The sequence below is a fragment of the Arvicanthis niloticus genome, chromosome 14 (genome assembly GCF_011762505.2).
Source record: "Arvicanthis niloticus isolate mArvNil1 chromosome 14, mArvNil1.pat.X, whole genome shotgun sequence".
In the NCBI taxonomy this organism is placed as follows: domain Eukaryota; kingdom Metazoa; phylum Chordata; class Mammalia; order Rodentia; family Muridae; genus Arvicanthis; species Arvicanthis niloticus.
In genome coordinates this window covers 24,215-46,892 of record NC_047671.1, presented here as the reverse complement: position 1 = coordinate 46,892, position 22,678 = coordinate 24,215, and the positions used below count along the sequence as shown (strand labels likewise).

The 22,678-nt window shown below is 39.6% G+C and overlaps 1 protein-coding gene and 1 pseudogene across 1 annotated transcript; both read left to right on the top strand.

Moving 5' to 3' along the window:
• Positions 1 to 8,193: 8,193 nt before the first annotated feature.
• On the top strand, positions 8,194 to 20,968 carry LOC117720138 (uncharacterized). The gene is given in 5 exon segments (XM_076912324.1): positions 8,194 to 8,298; positions 17,871 to 17,997; positions 18,189 to 18,249; positions 19,389 to 20,659; positions 20,662 to 20,968. Coding segments are annotated over 5 exon segments (1,731 nt in total). The 5' UTR covers positions 8,194 to 8,295; the 3' UTR covers positions 20,931 to 20,968.
• On the top strand, positions 8,310 to 14,817 carry LOC117720141 (large ribosomal subunit protein eL32 pseudogene; annotated as a pseudogene).
• Positions 20,969 to 22,678: the final 1,710 nt, after the last annotated feature.

Below are 22,678 nucleotides of genomic sequence, written 5' to 3'. Positions count from 1 at the left end.
ATCATTCTTCTATGAATCATGGACCCTTATAAAAGTAAAAAAATGGAGTTAAGAAACAGACTTGTTTTCTTTGAATTTAAATAATGACTATAAATTATAGTTTGACAAAAATTTAATAGTCTTAGACAAATGACTCATCTCTTTGTTTTCTTCTGATCAAATAATCCACCTTAGATAGCGACACTTTTATCTTTCCTTTGGAGAATGTGTTTGAACATTTAATATTTTTATATGTCAATTTGTATATATTTAATATATTAATAATGTAACAACGTATATATATTAATATAATGTTTAACATTATGTATGCATTTTTATTATTTGAATATTTATTTAAACATTAGTTTTCCTTAAAGAGAAGTGAGAGTACTCTTTTGGAAACCTAACATAAAATGGCCTGTGTTTGTTTCCTACATGATATATATTTCACATTGCTGAGAGCAAAACTTCTGATTTCACAGATTTATACAGGGTCAAGAATGAGCACTCTCTCATCTTCCCAACTGATGCCTCCCACTCTTGTCTCTAATCACACCCCACTCCACTCAGAATCTATTCTATTTCCCCTTTCCATGGAGATTCATAGCCCTCCTCTTTACCTATCCTTTCTGGGTCTGCAGATTGTATCTTGATTATCATCTACCTAATAACTAATGTCCATTTAAAAGTGAATACATAGTCCTGTGTGATGCTCACCTTCTACACACAGAATGAAAACTGTATCTGTCAAAATCATGCTTTCTCTGTCTTCACTATCTTCCTTCTCTTTGTTTATTATTGCTTTTCTTCTTTGCATTTTCATTTAAGAAAAATTGAATTAATGTTTTTAATTGGAATAGATTATTCTCTCATACAATATATTCTGTCCAGTGTTTTCCCTCCCTCCTCTCTTCCTAAGTCCTACCTACTTTCCCTCTTCTACAGATCCACTCCCCTTACTCTTTAGAAAAGAACAGGCCTCCAAGAAAGAACAGCCAAAGGGAACCAAACAAGATACAAAAAGACAAGGTAATAGACCTTATATTGAGTCTGGACAAAGCAATTCAATAGTAGGAAAAGAATCTCAAGAACAAGTTAAAGAGTCAGAGAGCTACACCTGCTCCCACTGTTAGGAGCCTCACAAAAATAACATGCTAACACAGCCATGCTATATCAGCAGAGGACCTGACACAGACCCATGTACACCCCAATCATACCCCACTCCACTCAGAATCTATTCTATTTCCCCTTTCCATGGAGACTCATAGCCCTCCTCTTTACCTATCCTTTCTGGGTCTGTGAATTGCAGCTTGATTATCATTTACCTCATGACTAATACCCATTTTAAAATGAATACATACCATATTTGTGTTTCTGGGTCTTGGTGACCTCACTTAGGGTGATTTCATTTCTAGCTACATCTATTTTTCTGTAACTTTCACAATGTCATTTTCTTTTACAGGCTGAGTAATACTCCATTGTGTAAATATATGACATTTTCTTTATCCATTCTTCTGTTGAGGGATATCTAGGTTGTTTATAGTTTCTGAATATAATGAGTAAAGGTACTATAAACATAACTGAGCAAATGTCCTTGTGATAGGATGGAGTCTCTTTTGAGTATATGCCCAAGAGTGGTATAGCTGGGTCCTGAGATAAACTAAGCTTTTTTGGGTTTTCTGAGGAATCACAATATTGATTTTCATAGTGGCTGTATTAGTTTGCCATCACTAGAGGAGTGTTTCCCTTTCTCCAGCATGAGCTATTACTTATGTTATTGTCTTTAGCCATTCTGATATGTGTAAGATGAAATCTCTAGGTGGTTTTCATTTGCATTTCTGTGATGGCAAAGCACACCAAAAAGAAAGCAAACAAAAATTGAACTTCATGGTGAATTTATAAGTAATCTGTTCCTGTGGTCCACATAACCTGTAGAAGGCTCATAGTTCCCATTTCTGATCTTCCTTAATGTTCACACATTAATTGACTAACATTTTGAAGAAATCTAATCTGAAGTCTATAAGAGGGATTTTCCCACTTTGATGTTACATGTCTAGTTCATGCTTCCACTAATATATTTTAAATGCTTTTATTCATAACTTTCTTTGCTCTTTCATTGTAGGTAAAACACTTATGATACCATTATTGTACAAGAAAATGAACTTTGTACTAATATGGTTTAAATGAAGTATCCTCCCAAGGTCATGTGTTTGAACACTGGATCCCAAGCTGGCAATACTGTTATGCAGTTGTGCAACCTTTAGGAAATGGAGTCTCCTTTGAGGAATGAATTATTGTCAAGTACTCAAGGGTTAAATCTGTTGTAAGTTTCTATTTGATCTCTAATTCCCGACCTCAGACTAATTATCAAGCTAGATTCCCAACACTATTCCCATATATTTCCTACCATAATGGAGTATTTCCCTGGAACTATCAGCTAGATTTTACCTTTCATTTCTTACTTCACATGTTATTGGTTACTGTTAGAGGACAGCAATTCAAACTACTTTCTCATGGTCTCTTGTAAATCAGAAGTACATTTTTATATCATTTATGCAATTACCCAAGTCACTGCTAGGTACCAGCTTATACCCAACTATTTAGATATGTGGTTTCTATGGAACTGTAGTTACAGACTGTTGTGAGCTGTTGTATAAGTGCTAGGAATGAAACTGGTTCTACCAGAGCTCTTAACTGAATGATCTCTAGCCCCACCATCCCACTCTCAACAAAATAAAATAGAATACCATACACAAGAGACTTGGGATTCTAGGACCAGCTCTGAGGAAAGCTGCAGGCAGGTAGTGGGGTTAACCTAGAAGATACTATGTGTGCTGCAGCTGACAGAGTTTGAAGAGTAGGCATACCTAAGTCTTTTGGATTCCTGGTAATTTCATCATAATCTCAAGTAGCTGAACAAAGATCTACAAGTTTTAATGTTTTCTCTGCTGGATTTTGGTCTTGCCTTGGTCTATTCATTCTTTGCTATGCTCTGATTATTTGTGGAATAGTATTGTTTTTCCTGTGGCATTGTATGCTGAAACATAACAGTCTCATTTAAAGATATTGTAAAGTGTGGTAGAATAAAAAGTATTTTTCACTAAGAAGTGAAGAAAGATACAGTGGTTAAATGAGAATGGTTTAAATACTTATTTTTCAGGTAGTGGAGCAGTTTGGCAAGGAGCACATGCATGGCCATTTTGAAAGAAGTATGGCACATAGGTGTACTTTGAAGCTTTAAAAGCTTCTGACCATGCCCATTGTGTTTGCTATCTCTTATCTGAGGTTCAAATGTAAGCTCTAAGCTCTTCCTGCTGCCATGTGTTTATACTGCCATCATTGACTCTTACCCTTTGGAACTATAAGCTTAATTTGATACCTTAAATTATAATTTGTCTGGGCCATGGTGTATTTTATGACAGCAATAAAAAGATAACTTTACAGAAGTGTTCTGTTGAAGATCAGAGTACAGAAAATCTCCCCTTCCAACTGTAGAATCCATGGAGAAAATTTTTTCTAACGTTAGCTCTAGAGTAGCTAACATCAATTCCCTGTCTTTGAGGTTAGAAGTGATCCCAAGATTGAGAGGATCCCAAGATTTCATAAAGAAGCAACCCTGTTGAGAATATTTTCCTTTACTTCTAACCAAACCAATATCAAATAAATTCTCAGATCCCTCTTCTATAGAATAGAAGACTATCATGCTAGGAATGATGGTCCAAAGGCACAGGATTAAATAAATACTGTTATTTATTACAGATTCAATGTGTATTATATATTACAGTGTACTTAGTGAATATCAAGGTCAGCTGGGGTTTTAAATGAGACCCTGTCTCAAAGAAACAAATCAAAAATATATTTGTTAAAGGCCAGCTGACTCCATTTTTTCCTTCCTTTTTCTAATTAAACCTAATGTTGAATTTGATTAATTTCTATATAGTTCTTTATGGTGTTTTCTCTAATCATGTCCCAAGTTAAATGTCAAATTGTCGTTTTGACTTGTTCTTCCTCTATAATCTTAAGATGGACACATAGTAAATTGTTTCCATTGTTCATAGTATGTTCTGAGAACTGGCTGGTAGTTAACTAAATTACTAACTGCAAAAAATTCCACTTTTGTAATCATTTGCTATGTATCTCAGCTTTGAACTTGAATATACACAGACTCTCCTGCTTTTATTTTATTTTTAAAATTTATTTATTTACATCCCAATATCAGCCTGCCCTCTCCTCCCAGTACCCCCTCATGCAAATCCTCCCTCATTCCTTCCTTCTCCCACCAATGCCCCCCATTACTCTTCCACCCCTGACACATCAAGTCTCTGCAAGACTAGGAACATCCTCTCCCACTGAGGCCAGACAAGATAGCCCAGTTAGGGGAATGGAATCCACAGGCAGGCAGGCAACAGATGAGGGGCAGCTCTTGCTCCATTTGTTGGGGGGATGCTGTACATCTACTACATATGGTCAGGGAACCTAGGTCCAGCCCATGCTCACTCTTTGGTTGGTGGTTCAGTCTCTAGGCTCCCCTGCTTTTAGTCAGGGCTGATTCACCTTTTGTTTTTCTTCCTCAAACTTTTAGGTCTTTTTGAAATGGTTTATGCTATGGAAGTGACTATGTAGACCAGCATGACAAACTCACAGATATGAATTTGCTTCCAAACTGATAGGATTAATGACATGTGCTACCATGCTTGCTGATATTTATTTTGAAAATAATTGTATGGACACTGGTGGCAAACATCTGATATGACTTTAAGAGATATTGTATTGTCCCATTTTCCCAATGTTTCTTTTTATCTATATTATTTAGGTTTGTTTTTATTTTCCAGTGTGTGTGTGTGATTGTGTTGACTATGTAGCACAGGCTTTCCTCAAACTCAGTGATCTTCCTGCCTCTGTGTTCTAAGTGTTGGGATTAAAGAAATTCATTACTATCCCCTGCTTGAACAATACATTTTATGGTGCAAGTTTGTTCTCTCTCTCTCTCTCTCTCTCTCTCTCTCTCTCTCTCTCTCTCTCTCTCTCACACACACACACACACACACACACACACACACACACACAAGAATTTTAGTTGCTCTTTTATGTGTATGAGTGTATTGCCTGTATGTGTGTCTTTGTACCCCATCCATGCCTGTTGGCCAGGGAGACCAGAATATGGTGTCAGAACCCCCCTGGAACTTGAGTTACAGATAGTAGTAAGCTGTCTTATGTGCTGAAAATGAAACTTAGGAGCTCTGGAAGAAATTTCAGTGCTCTTAGCTTCTGAGATATTTTTCATTTCCAAATTTTCTATTCCTGATAAAGTTTCCTGTCCAAGGTATTCTAGGTCATTTGGGGGTCAGACTTGTGCTGAGGGAATCCCTGCAGGGATAGGGAAGCACTAAAATGTTTACACTAAAATATGAGTATGGAAGCCCTGTGCAGATTGACTTGAGCAATCAGACTGAGGGACTGTAATACTAGGCAGTTCATTGCCAACATATTTAAAACACAGTACAATTTTGGAAAAGATTTCCAGGCAACAATCAGTACAATCAGTCTAGTTCCAGGTGCATAATAAAGCTTAATATGTGACTTCTTAGAAACTCTATGACTATGTGACTATGAGGGTAGGTTCTATAGCTGAAAGACCTAGAATTTAATGTGATCTCTGACCAATATCATAGAGGTCAGCTGGCCATAAAGTGCATATGACATCTCCACAAAGGATGTGTAACAGTCTAGGAAAGAAAGAGTCTGGGATAATCATTCTGGGGAATTTGAGTTATGTCTGCCTCTATAGCAAAAGGTATGTGAGGTCTGCCTCTACAGATAGCAGGGACCACATTGTCATTAACAAAATTTACTCTCAGACTTTTGGATAGAATGCAGGTATTTTATCTCCTTCATTGAGAGGAGGACCCTGTGTGTTTAACATCCATGTTTTCCCGTAGTGATCTATGGATACAAAAACCTTTGTGTTCTCAACATTTTCTTGCTCATTAAACAGTGGAACTCTCCTGTAAGTTGGAGAATTAGCCTTGGGCAAAGATGAGGTCCCTATTCGGCTATCCAATGCAATGTGGTCAGTTCTGAAACCATATGCACACAACCAACAGAAATGGACTCAGCAAGTTGTATTCATATATTTGAGCATATTTACTTGATTTTCAGCTAAGACCTTGTAGTACAAGGTGAACATTCCAGAGACATTTCTGTCCATTATTTTTATAGTTTACATATGTTTCTGTTGACTTTAAATTAAGAATGTGCTTACATATCTCTGTTTTGACATTGTGACCATGTTCAGAATTTAATTTAGGAATAGGCAAACCTGTATGTTACCCAGACTCCGTAAATAAAATCTCAATGCTTCCTTTGTTAAAGAAAATTATTGCTATGGAAAGGACTCCCATGCTTTCCTTGCCTGCCACAGGAAAAAAAATCTCAGCTCTTTTCCTTGGCTTTTGTGATGGCTATTCTCGTCTATATCCAAACTAAAATTCAACGAGTTGGGTGGGTACTGTGGGAGATTTTTCTTAATTATAGATTTTGAAATGGAAAAACCCTTCTTCAATCTGGCTCTTTTTAAGTGATAAGATCTAGGCCACAGCTTCCCATAGTAGGATGGAGATACACACACACACACACACACACACACACACACACACATATACATCTATGACATTGAAGATAGTAACTCTTGTTTTCTGCTTGCCCTACCTCTGGCTAACATGTTCATTTTTTATTGGTATTAGAATCTACTTCAGAATTCTGGTATATACTGAAGATCAGCTGAGACATACAACACGGACTGAACCACTATTAGCTAGCCATTGTTGAACTAGTTGGACCACAGTCGGTAAAATATTCTAATAAAGCCATATCCTATTAGGTCAGTTCATCTAGAGAACCTTTACTAATACAGTTCTGTGTGAGAATGTGTGTTCATCTTCCCACTGAAGAAGATGGGCTAGCTAACAATAGCGCTCCACAGGACTTGTCATCTGTTTCCTGTTTTTCTCCCAAGATTCTCATACCTATCAGTGAAAACTAGCTGCAGTTTACCTAAAACCAGCACGAAGGACTCAATCCAAGCCAAATTAAAGTATTTGCCGGTATTTGCCGGTTTATTGGGGGTAGCTCTCTACTGGGCTCACTGATCCCTAGAAACCAGAGGGTTCACTAGTCCCTAGGAGGTCATAAAAGTTGCTATGGGGAGAATTGGGGGATGGCAGGGAAAAGAGAAAAGAGTGAGCAAAGTAAGCTGGGAGAAAAAAATGCAGGGTGGGGGAAGGAGGGACAGGGAAAGTGGAGGGGGAAGGAGAGGGAAGGAGAAGGAGAAAAGGAGAGAGAGAGAGAGAGAGAGAGAGAGAGAGAGAGAGAGAGAGAGAGAGACAGAGAGACAGAGAAACAGAAAGACAAAGAGAACAAAATGTCTGGATTATATAGGAAGAGCCTTTCCCAGAGGGAAAGCCCAGCCTTTGGGGTGGAAAGTTCAGGATACAAGGCAGGGTATGCCAGACATAACCTGTAACAGGTGGGGACTGAGGAGTGCTGGGAGAATCTGGAGGTCCTGCCACCTTTGGTGTGTGCAATGTGCACTTCAGCTGCTTGTCCCAGGTCTGAATCCCAACAGCCACAAAAAAAAAAAAAAAAAAAAAAAAAAAAAAAAAAAAAAAAAAAAAAAAAAAAAAAAAAAAAACAAAACCCTCTTGTTTCCCCAAATCTCTCTTTAATTGTTATTGTCCTGGGCATCCTTCCACTTGTAGGACAGATTGACAACTCCACTGTAAGTTGAGTAATGGGTTATGCAAGCTATTTACCCTGATTCCAGGAGGAAAAAGGGAAAGAGCCTACTGAGTGTTTTCAGGAGAGGATCTGTAGTCAGGACCTGGTGAGCACTGGGTCACTGCCCACAAAGGGGAGGAGCAGGCGGCGGCTGAGCAGTGGTAGCTGGAGTGATGGGTCCTCCCTTGAGCTGGGTAAGGAGACAGATGGGTACACTATTAGAGAACAAGCACAAGTGCTACTGAAACGCAAATCCCTGCAGATCTGGAAAAGGTCTGACCCTGGACTGGAAGCCTTGGGCTCAGAGTCTCTACACTGTGTCCTTTCAGCACACTCGAACCCGAAGTGCTCATGTCACTCAAGACTCACTGACCAATCAGAGCCTGCGGGAGGACCTGCCAGTCAAAAGATGAGGAAGTTTCTTCCGGGTGCCGTGCTGCAGGTTCCGCTTAGTAGCTGAGCAGGCTTGAGTGCTCTTGTGTGTTGTGCTCTCTGTCCTGGTGATGTGAAGTGCGCTCAGGCAAGCTCCGAAGTTGCGACATGGTGAGCACAGGGTCACTGCCGACAACCGGGAGGAGCAGGCTTCCTGGGGTTGGGCGGGAACCGGCAGCCAGATGCGGCCACCTATGAGGTCCCTTGTTGTCCTAACCACTCGCTGGATCCATCGATAGCCTCTGAATAACTTTAAGCGTGTGTGTGTGTAGAAACATCTTTGGCATGATGCCAAACTCGGAGAGCCCTAGTTTCAACAAGTTCTGTTTTTAGCACTTAGCATTAAGGTGCACGATCCATTGGATGTTAATTTTGTGGAGGTTGTAAAAGGCATCTTATGTGTTGGGTAGCAATCTAACATCCAGCTGTGATATAAAAGAGTAGAATTAATGATATAAAGGATTTACTAATGGTTAGGATATAATATAGTAAGTCACATCAAGTATAATTTAGCTGGAGGAGGACTGCCTGTAAAACACCCCACAGATAAGTAGTATGTTAACCAAGCCTGTTAGAGATTAGGATAGGGTATTAGGATATGTTTGTTCACAAAGATTGTCCAGAAATATGGCTCCAAATCATAACAAAAGAAACAACCCTGATTTACAGCCAGCCACTAGGCCCATCCCCATATTAAAAAGCAGGCCTCTAACAAGCTGCCTGGTAAGGCATTACAGGATCACAGTCAACATTATGGTCTGTGTGCCATAAAGGCTCAGTTTTCTTCTTGAAAAAATTATAGTTCTGCCACGTGGGCAAGTTGACACCTGGTGACAATCATTTCAATAGGTATTTAAAACAACAACAACAAAAACACTGTTGTGTTGAGTGCTGGCCTGAACAAGCAAGGGTTTCCTAGAGGTCCCCACATATAGACAGTGACATAGTTCCTTCTGCAACCCTGTTGAGGTTTGGTCTGTTGCTCTGTGTTGTGAAGCTAAATTCTATATAGGAAGGTCTAAATGAATTCTCACCATTACAAATTTCTGTTGTGCAAATCTTGTTCTTAATTTAAACGTATTGGTTAAATAAAATTGGCTACAGCCGGTTACTGGAGGGATTAGAGGAAGGTGGGTTTTGAGTTACCTGATTGAGGATGGAGAGCAAGAGGAAGAAGGGGGGGGCATGAGGACAGAGGAGAAAGTATCATGAGAGCAGAGGTACCATGAGCACTTGGCAAGTATTTGGTGCACATCGCTGGGGAGATAGCTAGGCCAGCAATTAAAAAAGCAGTTTATGAGTTACTCTCCAGTAATCATCAAAGCCAAATAAAATAACCACAGTCTGAGTCTCATTTATTTGTAAGCTAGTCGGGGAAAAGCATAAATTGATTCTACTACAAACCCAGGAATGTGCTTGCAGAGCCAGTAGCAGGGCCTAGGCCTTGGGAGCTTTTCCCAAAGCCCTGAGAAATAGAGATAAAACAGAGCTCCTTCTCTAAAACCAGGACTATGCTTGGAAGAGCTGGTAATGGTCTGGGGCCAGGGCCTTTGGGAGGAGTTGCCTCAGATTTTGAGAACACAAGTTCCTACCATATGGCACTATGGTTATCAGTCCCAAGGCCACTATAGGCTTGGTGAGTAATGTTTTTGAGATACACCAAATTTGCCTTATGCAGCATTGTTTGATTAGACTCCTCTTGAGTGTGTCCCATTGTATGATTTTTCTACTAACTTCATAGTTTCTTCATGTTGCTGCTGACTTCATAGAAGTTTTCCGTTTCCTTCCATTTCCCTCATGTAAGTAGTATACAAGATGGTATTCTTCTTAAGAAGCTTACTTAGCATAAGAAAAATAGCTTGTGCAAGACCTCCCCACTCTAGCTTTTATACTTTCTATCTTATCCTTTTCCTGTGTTTTTCATCATCTGGGACCTTTCATTTAGGACACTGTCACTAACCTGCTGTTTTAGGGCACTGGTGTACTTAAGAAATAATCTTGGGAATATCTTTGCTGTGTAAATTTCCCATTTTCTCAGTGGCTAGACTTGCAGTCTCCAGTCCATATTTAAATTGTTCAGAACAACCTGGGACCTGAACCTAAAAGAGACTGAAAGGTGACAGCATATGTGGAATGCAAAATTCATCCTAGGCTGGCTTCTTTTCACATCAATCAGTGTAGATGGTCTTTGCTATTTTGAGATTTCTTCTTTTTTCTACCCTTTATCCCTCCATGTTCCTCCTCCTGCCCCTGGTTTCACCCCCTATCATTAGATAGGAAAGAAACAAGAATGGTAGAGAAAGATCCTTGAATCTAATTTCTTTCCTAGTACTGGACCCGTCGTCATGAGTTGAACAGTCTCTGAGGGGGGAGTGAGGATTAAAGATAAGAAAGACAGAAAGAAGATGCAAAGCCAAGAGTTAGATTTAGGAGGACTGCTGGCTAATACTGCAGCAATAGCAACCAGCAGCCTCCAGTTAATTTTTCATAGCCTTTTTATACTTCACAGTACCATGGGAAGCAAAGACACAAACTAACAGAAACAATTTCCTGAAAATACACAGAACATCTGTTCTTATACAGAGGCACCTCCCTGTTCCTTCCACCAAGGTCAATAGAACTTTCAGCCCCTCACCTTGAGCCTCAGGTGTACCTCCTCTTATCATTCCATGCCTCATCAGGCTGGGAAATCTGCCAACAGACCCTAACCCACCTTGACTTTTCCTGGCAGGCAGACTTCTGTCTCTGTCTGTCTGTCTCTCCCTGAACTGTACTTTCTCCCTTATTCCCTCCCAGCTGATTCCTCCCACTCCTTTTCCCATCAAACTCCAGTCTACTCAAAGAAACTACTCTACTTTCTCCTTAGAAAGAGATCCATGCTTCCCCCCTATAGCCCTCCTCTTTATCTAGCCTCTCTGAGTTTGTGGAGTACAGCTTGATTATTATTTAACTAATAGGTAATATCTACTTATAAGTGAATGCATACCATATCTGTCATTCTGGGTGTGGGTTACCTCAATTAGGGTAAATTTTTTTAGTTGCATTCTCTTACCTGAAAATTCAGGATGTCATTTTTTTTTTTGTAAACAGCTGAATGATCGATACTCCACTGTGTAAATGTACCACATTTTTTTGTTTGTTTTTGTTTACCCATTCTTAAGTTGAGGTACTTCTAGGTTGTTTTCAGTTTCTGTGTAGCCGCCTGCAGCCATGGATAACTGGGTTCACCTGAAAGGGGGGCTGGGAATGAAAGGGGAACAGAGGGCGAGAGAAAAGATGGAGCCAAGACAATGTATTCTGATCAAGGCTCGAATGTTCAGCTCTCAATTTAAAGGGAAAGCCCCACTCCCTTCTTGTTTCAGCCGGAGATGGGTGGAGGAACCCATCCTTTGTCACAGCCTGAGATATCTCAAGGCAAGCTCAGCGGGCAGTCTATTCTCAGTTCCTGTAGCAGGCTTTATGTGCAGCCAAGGTGGGTAACACCACTTGGGTCCTATTATTTGGTCTACTGTGGTAAACAAGGTCTTTCAGGCCTGCTCAAGCCTGGGGCAGGGCACATTTCTGGCTAGTATGAATAAATATACTATGAACATAGTTGAGCAAATGTCCTTACAGTAGGATGGAGCACCTTTTGGATAGATGCCCAAGAGTGGTATTATTCAGTTTTGAAGTAGATGGATTCTCAGTGTTCTGAGGAACCATGATTCTGAGGAAATACTGATTTCCATAGTGACAGTATTAGTAATGCACCCACAAGCAGTGGAGGTTTGTTCCCCTTTCTCCACATCCTTGCCAGCATGAACTGTTACTTGTATTATTGATCTTAGTCATTCTGACAGGTGCAAGATAGATTCTCAAAGTAGTTTTGATTTATATTCCCTTGATGGCTAAGATGGTGATAATTTCTTTAAGTATTTCTCAGCTATTTGAGATTCTTATGTTGAGAATTCTTCGTTTAGATCTATACCCCATTTTTGTAATTGAATTATTTGCTTTAAAAAGTCTAGTTTCTTGAGATCTTTATATATTTTGTATATTAGGCCTCTATAAGATGTGGATTTGGTTAAAAAAAAAAAAAAAAAGAAGAAGAAGAAGAAAAGAAAAATCTTTTCCCATTCTTTAGGCTGCCTCTTTGTCCAAATGACTGGATTTTTGACACTTTTAATCCATTTTCTATTATTAACAAAGAGGAGAAACAGAGTGTACAGGATGAGTGTTGGCCTGCAATTTCTTTGATTTTTTTTATTATAGTCTTGTAGTTCATGTTTAAAGACTTATACATTGAAGAATAAAAATTATAAAAATCATTTTTATAGAATATATACATATATAGATGCTTTTTAAGTTCTTTTAGGGACATGGAAACTTTTCTCTGAAACAAGCCAGGCCAATTTCAGGAACTGGCTGTAAAGAATGAAAGTCATTCGAGTGGTAAAAACACAATGACAGGGTTGTGGCTCTATGGCTGGAGCTAGTGAGAAATAATTAATAGATAGTTGACAGGGTAGGGCAGTGATATGGTAAAACCACATTTTTGAGAAGAATGAGTGTACTGAGTAATTTCCATGGCTGTTAACCATTCAGGGTGGGTTTCTCTGGAATGTTTCGCTATTCTTATGTTATGTATCCTTGGCAACCCCTCACCCCCTCCTCACTCCCCTGGTTTGCGGTTTTCCTCTTTAAAAGACCCCTTAGCTCGCCACTCAAGGCCAAACCTTGCTCTTGAGAGAGAGCTTGTGGTTTGACCGCCGGCCAACTTCCCTAATAAAGCCTCTGCTGATTGCATCCAGGTATGGTTTCTTGTGATCTTTGGGTGGTCGTGATTTCCTGAGACTTGAGGAAGGGTCTCCCGAGTATGGGGGTCTTCAACATCTGTCTGTCTTTCTGTTTCCTTTTATTTATGGTGCCATCTATGTTGTGTGATTTTATTCATTATAATCTAATTATATTCTTTCTTTGGAACACAGTAGGCCTTCACCTATTTTTGTCGTCTCATAATTTATTATGTTAATGAGTTTCTTGAGTTTTTGATAGTTTGTGAAACAATTTTAGTTTCCTCTTCTTGATCCTGAAGGCTTGCCTCTCCTCATTTCTTGGCAATTCTGTGTTGTCCAGTTGTTGTAATCATCAGTTTTTGGGTTTTTCTACTTTAGTGATTGATATGGTTAACACATTTGTTGGATTTTTAAATTTTTCTGATACATTATTGTCTCTGTGTCCTAATTAGCTTCAGTTGTGAACATTTTAGAACCTACCATCATCTGAGGGAGCCTCACTTGAGGGCATGCCCTCATCAAAATGGCTGGATGCTGTATTAGTGAGAGATTGTGCTCAGTGATGATTGATGTGAGGAGGCTCTTCCACAGAGGGTGGTAGTATCCCTAAGCAGCTGTGCTTGGGCTGGAAAAGAAAGCTGGCTGAGTATGATACAGTGACCAAGCCAGAGGGTAAGCTAGGAAACCATGTTTTGGCCATGGGTTTTGCCTTATTTTCTTGAAGCTTGAGTTTCTATTCTAAGCTCCCAAAATGATGAATTGTGATCTGACAGGACCAAACAAGTGAACAAGCATCTTCATTACCTGAGATGCTTTTGGTTAGAGGATTGAGTCACAGCAGCAGAGTAGCAAGTTAGAACAACAACAAAAAAAGTAATTTTGTTGCTAAACAGAACCTGGAAATGTTCTCTTTGGGAGGAATGTGGGAAATATCAGGACTTGAGATGGTCAACAGTATAGAAAGCTGTACTCAGAGCTTAATCGGCTGTTCTTGTAGCACCTGAAGATCAGAGCATTGCTAGTAATGCAGACAGAAGTTGAGGTAATAGGATTTTAGTAGAAAATAGACTCCATGAAAAATTTAGCTAGAGGTCATTTGTGTGGTATATTTACCCAAAATCGATCTTATCCTGCCCATGCCCTAAGAAATTGAATAAGGCAGAATTAAAACATAATTGGCTATATTCTTAGATGGAATATTGAATCTGTTAGATGATTATTGCTAGTAACTCATTCAAGACTACAGTGGAACAAAGCAATATGTGGGGCAGAAATAAATGCAAAGTCTGGCTTATAGAGAAAAACGGCAGAGGGAAATTTCAGATGGCTGTCAAATGCTGAAACAGAAGCATGAATTTTCAAAGAGACTATTTACTACCACTAAAGAGAAGGTCCTGGCCTCTTCCTTCTTCCTCAGCGATACCTGTGAGGTACCTGCCATCTGTTTTGTGGCATCATGGCTGCTCTTCACCCTTGGGTGAAGCACCAAATCATCAGAGGACCAAGAAGTTCATCAGGCACCAGTCAAACTTATATGTCAAAATTAAGCAAACTCAGAGGAATTGACAACAGTGTGAAGAAGATTCAAGGGACAGGTCCTTATGCCCGACCCTGGTTACGGGAGCAACAAGAAAACCAAGTACATGCTGCCGAGCAGCTTCCAGAAGTTTCTAGTGCACGATGTCAAGGATCTGGAAGTGCTGCTGGTGTGTGACAAATCTTACTGACCTGAGATCGCTCACTATGTTTGCACTAAGAACTGAAAAGTCATCATAGAAAGAGCAGCACCACTAGCAATTAGAGTGACCAATCCCAACACCAGGCAAAGAAAATGAATAAATGGCTTGTATACATAGTTTTTGTGTTTAAATAAAACTACAAAAACTGAAAAATAGAAAGAGGGAACAGAGAGAAGGAGAGATGGGGGAGGGGGGGCATTACTCAGGATTGAAAGCCTAAGAAGGTGCCCTAAGGGAAATACTTCCTCCTGCTAAGCCTTCAATGAATGGAAAGAGTAGGCAAAGTGATTCCTAGACTCAGGAAGGAACTTTATATAAAACCTGCTACAGCTGTGGTCCAAGCATAGCAGGGTCTATCCCAATTTAGAATTGAAACTTGGTAGAGTCACCTAAGTTCCGGAAATAAGAAAGATGCAAAGTTTAAGGTCATGGATTCTTCCTCTGTGGTTTCATTTCAGCACTGTTACAGCCATCAGTGTTTGGCAGAGTTAGAGCCCCAGTGAGGTCGGATACTGTGAGAGAGCATTGCATGAACCTGTGAGGATGAAGCCTGAGTTGTATTTTGAGACCACATGTTGAGATACCTAAGCTGTGAGACACCTGCCATGGAGAGCTGTGTATAGGAAATGCAAGTAACTAAACTGAGAGATGTATGAGAAGTTGCAGGGATAGGGCCATCTAAGTCTTTAGAAACTGAGGCCCCATGTGTCTGAGGCAGAGCTATAGGATTTGTTGTTTGTCCTGCTGAGTTTCTTGCTTTGGTCCAGTATCCCCTTCCTATGTACATATTCCTATCTATTAGAATGGGAAGGGGTATTCTGTGCCATTGTGTGTTGGAATGATAACTTGCTTTCTGATTTTACAAGATGTGTCAATCAAGAGATTGTCTTGAGTGTTAGAAGAGACTTTGGGCATTTGAAGAACATACAGGCTGCTGCAGACTATTAAAATCATTGAAGTTAAACTAAATGCATTTTCATCATGGATGAGCCTATAGTGACCAGGGTCAGAATGTTGTTGATTGAGTCAAAAAGCTCCCAGATAGGGTGATGTCTTTGAACACTTGTCTCTCCTTTGTGGCTTTCTTTGAGAGAGCTTGTAATGTTAGGGTCCAAGAATCTTTGAAGAAAGACCCCCAGACTCAAATAGTATGCAAAAGCAAAGTGCATTTTATTCTGCAGAATTCTAGCATGTAGGGGTCTACCATTCACTGGGATGTAGACAGACATGTGAGCTTTGCAAGTTCAATTTAAACCCATTTAGGAGAATTCCAGGAAGGAATAAGTGACCTTTGTCCTGATTGGTTGGCTCAATTTCCAGGGGTATGGGTGTCTTTGGGATTGGTCAGAGTTCTGGGGAATTTGAGGCAATTTCCAGAACCAATGCTGATTAACTATTCTTGGCTCAGGCTTGGGTCAGGTCTGGTGGCAGGGGCAGCTCTTGATTGGCTGAGTGAGGTGTAGTTTTCCTGGAATTGACTTGTTTTTGGACTTTTTCCATTCTGGGAAACAGAAACTTAGGCACAGTCTCCCAAACTGCCAGTTTGCAGCCTGTCACGGAGTCAGCCTGGCTCTGGCCAACTCATTCCTCTCAGTAGAAGCTTTTGTAAGAGGAACCTTTCTAGATTCTTTATTGGGGATGAGATTTGAGTGTCTATAAACTGAACCCATTTCTTGTGTGTGTGTGTGTGTGTGTGTGTGTGTGTGTGTGTGTGTGTGTGTGGTGTCTATCTACTGTGTTTGGTTGGACCTGATCAGTCAGCTTCCTTCTCATGTTGTTTTGCCTTCACCATTACAGACTATCCCTAAATCACATAAGATGCAGTTGAAGCAATTGTTATTCAGTGCTAAGCTGTTTTGTCAGCCTGGTGTTTTTATATTTTTAATTTTGTTGTTTTTGTTTTTAAAGACAAAGTTTCTATGTGTAGCCCTAGCCATCCTGAAAGTAGGTGTGTAGAACATGCAGGCCTCAAACTTAAAAGTCTCCCTGACTCTGGCTTCAGACTTCTGGGATTAAATGTGGGCCAACATGTCCGGCTTTTTGTTTGTTTGTTTTTATCTTATTGGCTGATGGGCTGGAATGTAGGTGTTGATACATGTCAAGCATATGCTGTTGTATTTCTCTTCATCCACATTGTAAATTTTGAAATTTGGCAGAGAGAATATTTTATTTCTCAGGATGACATGAAATCATGATATTAATACTGCATGAGCTTTCTGAGTCACTTAATTGCAGGTGCATAACATTCATTTGTCCTGTTGTGTTTGTTTTGATTTTTTAATGAACATGAGTATTTTGACTGTATGTATGAATATGCACATCATGTATGACTGCTCCCCATAGTAGTCAGAAGATGGCTTCAGAATTCCTGAACTCAGAGTAATGGATAGTTGTGAAGCAATTGGCAATTGAGCCCAATTATTTGCAAGACCACTACTGAGCCATCTCTCCTGTCCTAGTTAGGTTCAAAATTTACATTGTCAATATTTTCATCTGTCCATTTGTAACTGTTTAAAGATTCATCCCATTTTAGTAAGCTCTTGTTACTATTATAGTTTAAACTGGAGCACTTTGGGATTCTGGAAGATGAATACAGAACTGGAGTAAATGTGTAATTATTTGTAGGAACTTCAGTAAAAACCTCGGAGTTCTTTCTGTCTTTCTTTTTTGTTTGATTTTTACAGGGGAGAGAGGGTCTTAACATGTACCTCTGGCTGTCCTGGATAGACTAGCCTGGCAACCAACTCAATGAGATACACCTGCCTCTGCCTTCTGAATGCTGGGATTAAAGGAATGAACCAGTACACTGAACTTGCCCATCATTTTTTGTAGTTAATAATTGTTTTTAAAATTTCTCTGATGTGTGCTCAGTACTGTTTGCTTCTCTCTCTCTCTCTCTCTCTCTCTCTCTCTCTCTCTCTCTCTCTTAATTAACATTTCTCTTGCAAGTTTATATCCTATTCAAAGAAGAAAGACATGATATAGGTGAACCTTATTATTATTCCGTTTCCTTCCAAGATGACTTGGTAATTACATTAGAACTTCTGGGTCAAGAAATAAGTAGGGGAAGCACCAGAATCATACAAATATACTATCAATGAAGCATACATACAGTTACAGTGAGGTTTGAATAATGGTTTCTGTTGTACAAATATGTGGGATATTTTAGGATGCAGTGACCTATGATGATGTGCATGTGAACTTGACTCAAGAAGAATGGGCTTTGCTGGATTCTTCACAGAAGAGTCTCTACAAAGATGTGATGCTGGAGACCTATAAGAACCTCACTGCTATAGGTAAGATAGTGTATTTCCTTTCACTTTTTAAAATAAACGAACAACCGTTTCTTTGTTACTGATGCTCTTCTGTAAGTTCAGTTGAGATTGAGGAAGAATGAGGTGAATAAATCAGGTTCACTAAAGATAGTAACTTAAATTTTGCCTAATGTCCAATAATATATCATATATTTTCTGGTACTGTTTTTTAGGCTACAATTGGGAATACCATAATATTGAAGAACATTGTCACAGTTCTAAAAGACGTGGAAGGTAATTTTCATGTGCAAGTTAGTATGAATATGCCTCAGAAGAAATGTTAACATGTCCCAGAAGTTTTAAAGAAAAACAACAACAGTGTAAAAAAAAGAAAAGTACTTCTTTAAGTGTATTGATGATGATTAAATTCTCACAAATCATGTACCTTAATGTCAGGTATTTGATTTGTGTTTGCAAGGGATTCCTCTATGAAAGAAGACAAGGAAACAATGCCTTAACAGATATTACCATTTGAATCATAGCCACATTACAGCTACTCTGTAGAACTGCCAATCTATATTTAGTTTCACACCACTCACATATTTCAATAGATAGATGATAGAGATGATAGATAGATAGATAGATAGATAGATGATTAGATAGATAGATAGATAGAATAGGCGATAAGTATATGTTTCTAATAATCAAATATTACATAGTATAACATTGCTAAGTTTAAGTGAGAGGGGCAGTTTATAAGAGTCAAGAATGTTGTTGGGGAGAAACCTTAATCCCTATGCCACATGTCTATGATGAGCAAAAAGTCAAACTTTGAGAATGCAGTGTGGAAATCTTTCATTTGTTATTTTTCTTTCAAAAGATATATCATGTGTCACAATTAATACAAGCCATGTGAATGTAAGGATATTGAAAGAAGCAGTGTACCTCTCTCCCTCTCTCCCTCTCTCCCAGAACAATTAAAATGTATGTAGTAGTCTCTATTTGAGTAGATTTTCTCAGTGTGATACAAGTTTATAATTAGTTGGTTTTCTAACTTCATTGGAAATATATCTATAAACTCACACTGCAAAAAATTCTTATGAATACTAGAAATGTGGAAATTCTTTTCTGTTTGTCCTGGTTCACAATGCCAATGTAGTATGCAAATGTAGTATATTTCACACTATAGGAAGACTTATGAATGCACTTAATGTGGTAAGGCTCTGAGCTCTTCAATTTTTCTTCAAATATATGAAAAATCTCATAGAGTAAACAGATGCTACAAATGTGAGCCCTGTAATAACACTCTTACCATTACAGGTATCCCCAAAGGTGCAAAACAACCCATAATGAAAGGGAAACCACAAATGCAAACAAAGTGATAAAATCTTAAGATGTGATTCCTCTTTCACATATGCCAATTATCTTTGCAGGCATGAAAAAAGTTGTACTGGAGAGAAACCCTCTGAAGGTACTCAATATGATGAAGCCTTTGTATATCACAGTAATCTCCAAATACATAAAAGACATACTAGAGAGAAACCCTACAAATGCAATCGGTGTGATAAAGCCTATTCACAACATAGTCATCTCCAAAGACATAAAAGAACACACACTGGAGAGAAACCTTATGAATGTAAGCAATGTGGTAAAGCCTTTGCATACCATTCTGAACTTCAGAGTCATGAAAGAATTCATACTGGAGAGAAACCCTACAAATGTAATCAATGTGGCAAAGCCTTTGCACATCATTGTAATCTTCGAGTGCATAAAATAATACATACTGGAGAGAAGCCCTACAAATGCAATCAATGTGATAAAGCCTATTCGCAACACTGTAATCTCCAAATACATAAAAGTACACACACTGGAGAGAAATCCTATAAATGTAATCAATGTGGTAAAGCCTTTGTATATTATGGTCATCTTCAAAGACATAAAACAACACATACTGGAGAGAAACCCTACAAATGTAATCTATGTGGTAAAGCCTTTGCATCTCATCGTTATCTCCAAGTACATAAAAGAACACACACTGGAGAGAAACCTCATGAATGTAATGAATGTGGTAAAGCCTTTGTATATCATGATCATCTTCAAATCCATAAAAGAACACACACTGGAGAGAAACCCTATGAATGTAAACAGTGTGGTAAAACCTTTGCAGCTCATCGTTATCTCCAAGTACATAAAAGAACACATACTGGAGAGAAACCCTATGAATGTAATCAATGTGGTAAAGCTTTTGCATCTCATAGTTATCTCCAAGTACATAAAAGAACACACACTGGGGAGAAACCTTATGAATGTAATCAATGTGGTAAAGCTTTTGCATATCCTGGTTATCTCCAAGTACATAAAAGAACACATACTGGAGAGAAACCCTATGAATGTAATCAATGTGGTAAAGCCTTTGCAGGTCAGAATGTTCTTAAAAGACATGAAAGAATTCACACTGGAGAGAAACCTTACAAATGTAATGAATGTGGTAAAGCCTTTGTGTGTAACACTAGTCTCCAAATACATAAAGCAACACATACTGGAGTGAAGCCTTATGAATGTAAGCAATGTAGTAAATCCTTTGCCTCTCATGGCCAACTTCAAAGTCATGAAATAATTCATACTGGAGAGAAACCCTACAAATGTAATAGATGTGATAAAGCCTATTCACGTCACAGTCATCTCCAAAGACATAACAGAACACATACTATGAATGTAACCAATGTGATAGAGCCTTTACAGGTCACAATGATCTTCAAAGGTGTGGTGGTTTGAATATGCTTGGCCCATGGCAAATGGCACTATTGAGAGGTGTGGCAGTGGGCTTTGAGATCCTATGCTTAAGCTCCACCCAGGGCAGAAGAATCTTCTGGCTGCCTTCAAACCAAGATGTAGAACACTCAGCTCCTCCAGTACCATGTCTGTTTGGACACTGCTATTCTTTCTACCTCGATGATAATAGACTGAACCTCTGAATCTGTACTGGCCCTCCAAATAAATGTTTTTTATAAGAGCTGTCTTGGTCATGGTATCTTTTTCACAGCAATAAAACACAAACTAAGACAAAAGGTATAAAAGATATCACACTGGAGAGAAATCCTGTGCTTGTGTTGAATATGGTGAAGCCTTTGCACATTTTTATAGTTCTTATTACAACCAAAGTGTTTATAGTTCCATTCACTGAAACCTTGTGAATGGAAGCAATGTGCAACCTCTGCCCTTCACAGTTATTGCTGAATGTAGAAAATAACACATATTAGAGAAAATCCTTATGAATGCTCAGTGTGATAAAGTCTGTTTTAAAATCTGCATAGATCCGTAACAATCCAAACACCTAATCAAGGTCAAGTAAATGCCAAGAGTTATTGTAATCAAGCTGTTTGGGTTAAAAGGTTAGGTGTTAGGGTTAGGCATTGGGGTTTAAAGGTTAGGGAGTTATGATTGGGGGTTAGGGGTATGGTTTAGGATTAGAGGATTAGGATTGTGGGGTAAGGGTATAGGGGTTAGGAAGGTTAAGGTTAGGGGTTAACACTAGCAGGTTTAGGGTTAGGGGTGTTATGGTTAGGGGCAGTTAGGGGTTATGGTTATGGGGAAAAGAAAAAAAGATATCCCAGTAGTGATTTCTATTAGGGTTAGTTTTAGGGTTAGGATAATAAAGACCAGAGACAGAAAGAGTGCACAGGCATTAATTTTAGGGAGTAAATGGAAGGAGGTTGGGGAAAGAGGGATGAAAATGATATAAATATAGTATTCATACATATCCTCAAAACAAATACAAAAAAATCTAAGGGAATAGTCTAAAAGTAAACTTGAGGGTAAGGAGAGCTATTACCACACACATTAATGAAAAGGAAACTCATACCTTTCAAATTGTTTTTAATACTACAACTTAGAGCTTTAGTTTAGAAATGGTTAACATATTCCAAGAAAAGACTCTGATGGACTTCAGTGAGTGTCCCCTAAGAAATGGGTAGTCTGTCCGCCCTCCTCCGGATCCATCCCAGTAGCTGAGGCAGAAACCCAGTGAGGTCTGCACCCTTGGGGAGACTGTATCCTCAGACATCCCTGGGAAGCCAGTGTCCTCAGGGAGGCAGGTAAGGCTGGTAGTGCACTGCTCTACGCCCCAGACCCACAGCTGGGAGTAGGAAGCTTGCAGGACCCCCCTACAGGTACCCAACCCCACCCCTGTGGAACTCCACTCCCCTTCCTCCCTTCTCTGGATCCATCCCGGTAGCTGAGGCAGACACCCAGCAGGGTCTGCACCCTTGTAGAGACTTTATTTATCCCGAGACATCCCTGGGAGGTCAGTGTCCTCAGGGAGGCAGACAACCAGAGGGTCTGCACCCTTGTGGAAACTATAATCCTGAGACATCCCTGAGAGGCCAGTGTCCTCAGGGAGTCAGGTAGGGCCAGTTGTGCACTGCCCGTATGCACCAGAGTCACAGCTGGGAGTAGGAAGCTCTCAGGACAACCCCCCACCCAGGTACCCAAACCCTGCCCTTGTGGAATTCCACTCCCCCTCCACTCCTCTCCAGATCCCCGGGGGCAGGAACAGGCATCCAGTGGGTCTATACCCTTGTGGAAACTGCATCCGGAGTCAGCCCAGAGAGGTCAGTGTCCTCAGAGAGGCAGACACCCAGTGGGCCTGCACTCTTGTGGAAATTGTATCCTGAGACATCCTAGAGAGGCCACTGACCTCAGAGCAGGGGACACCATACCCAGA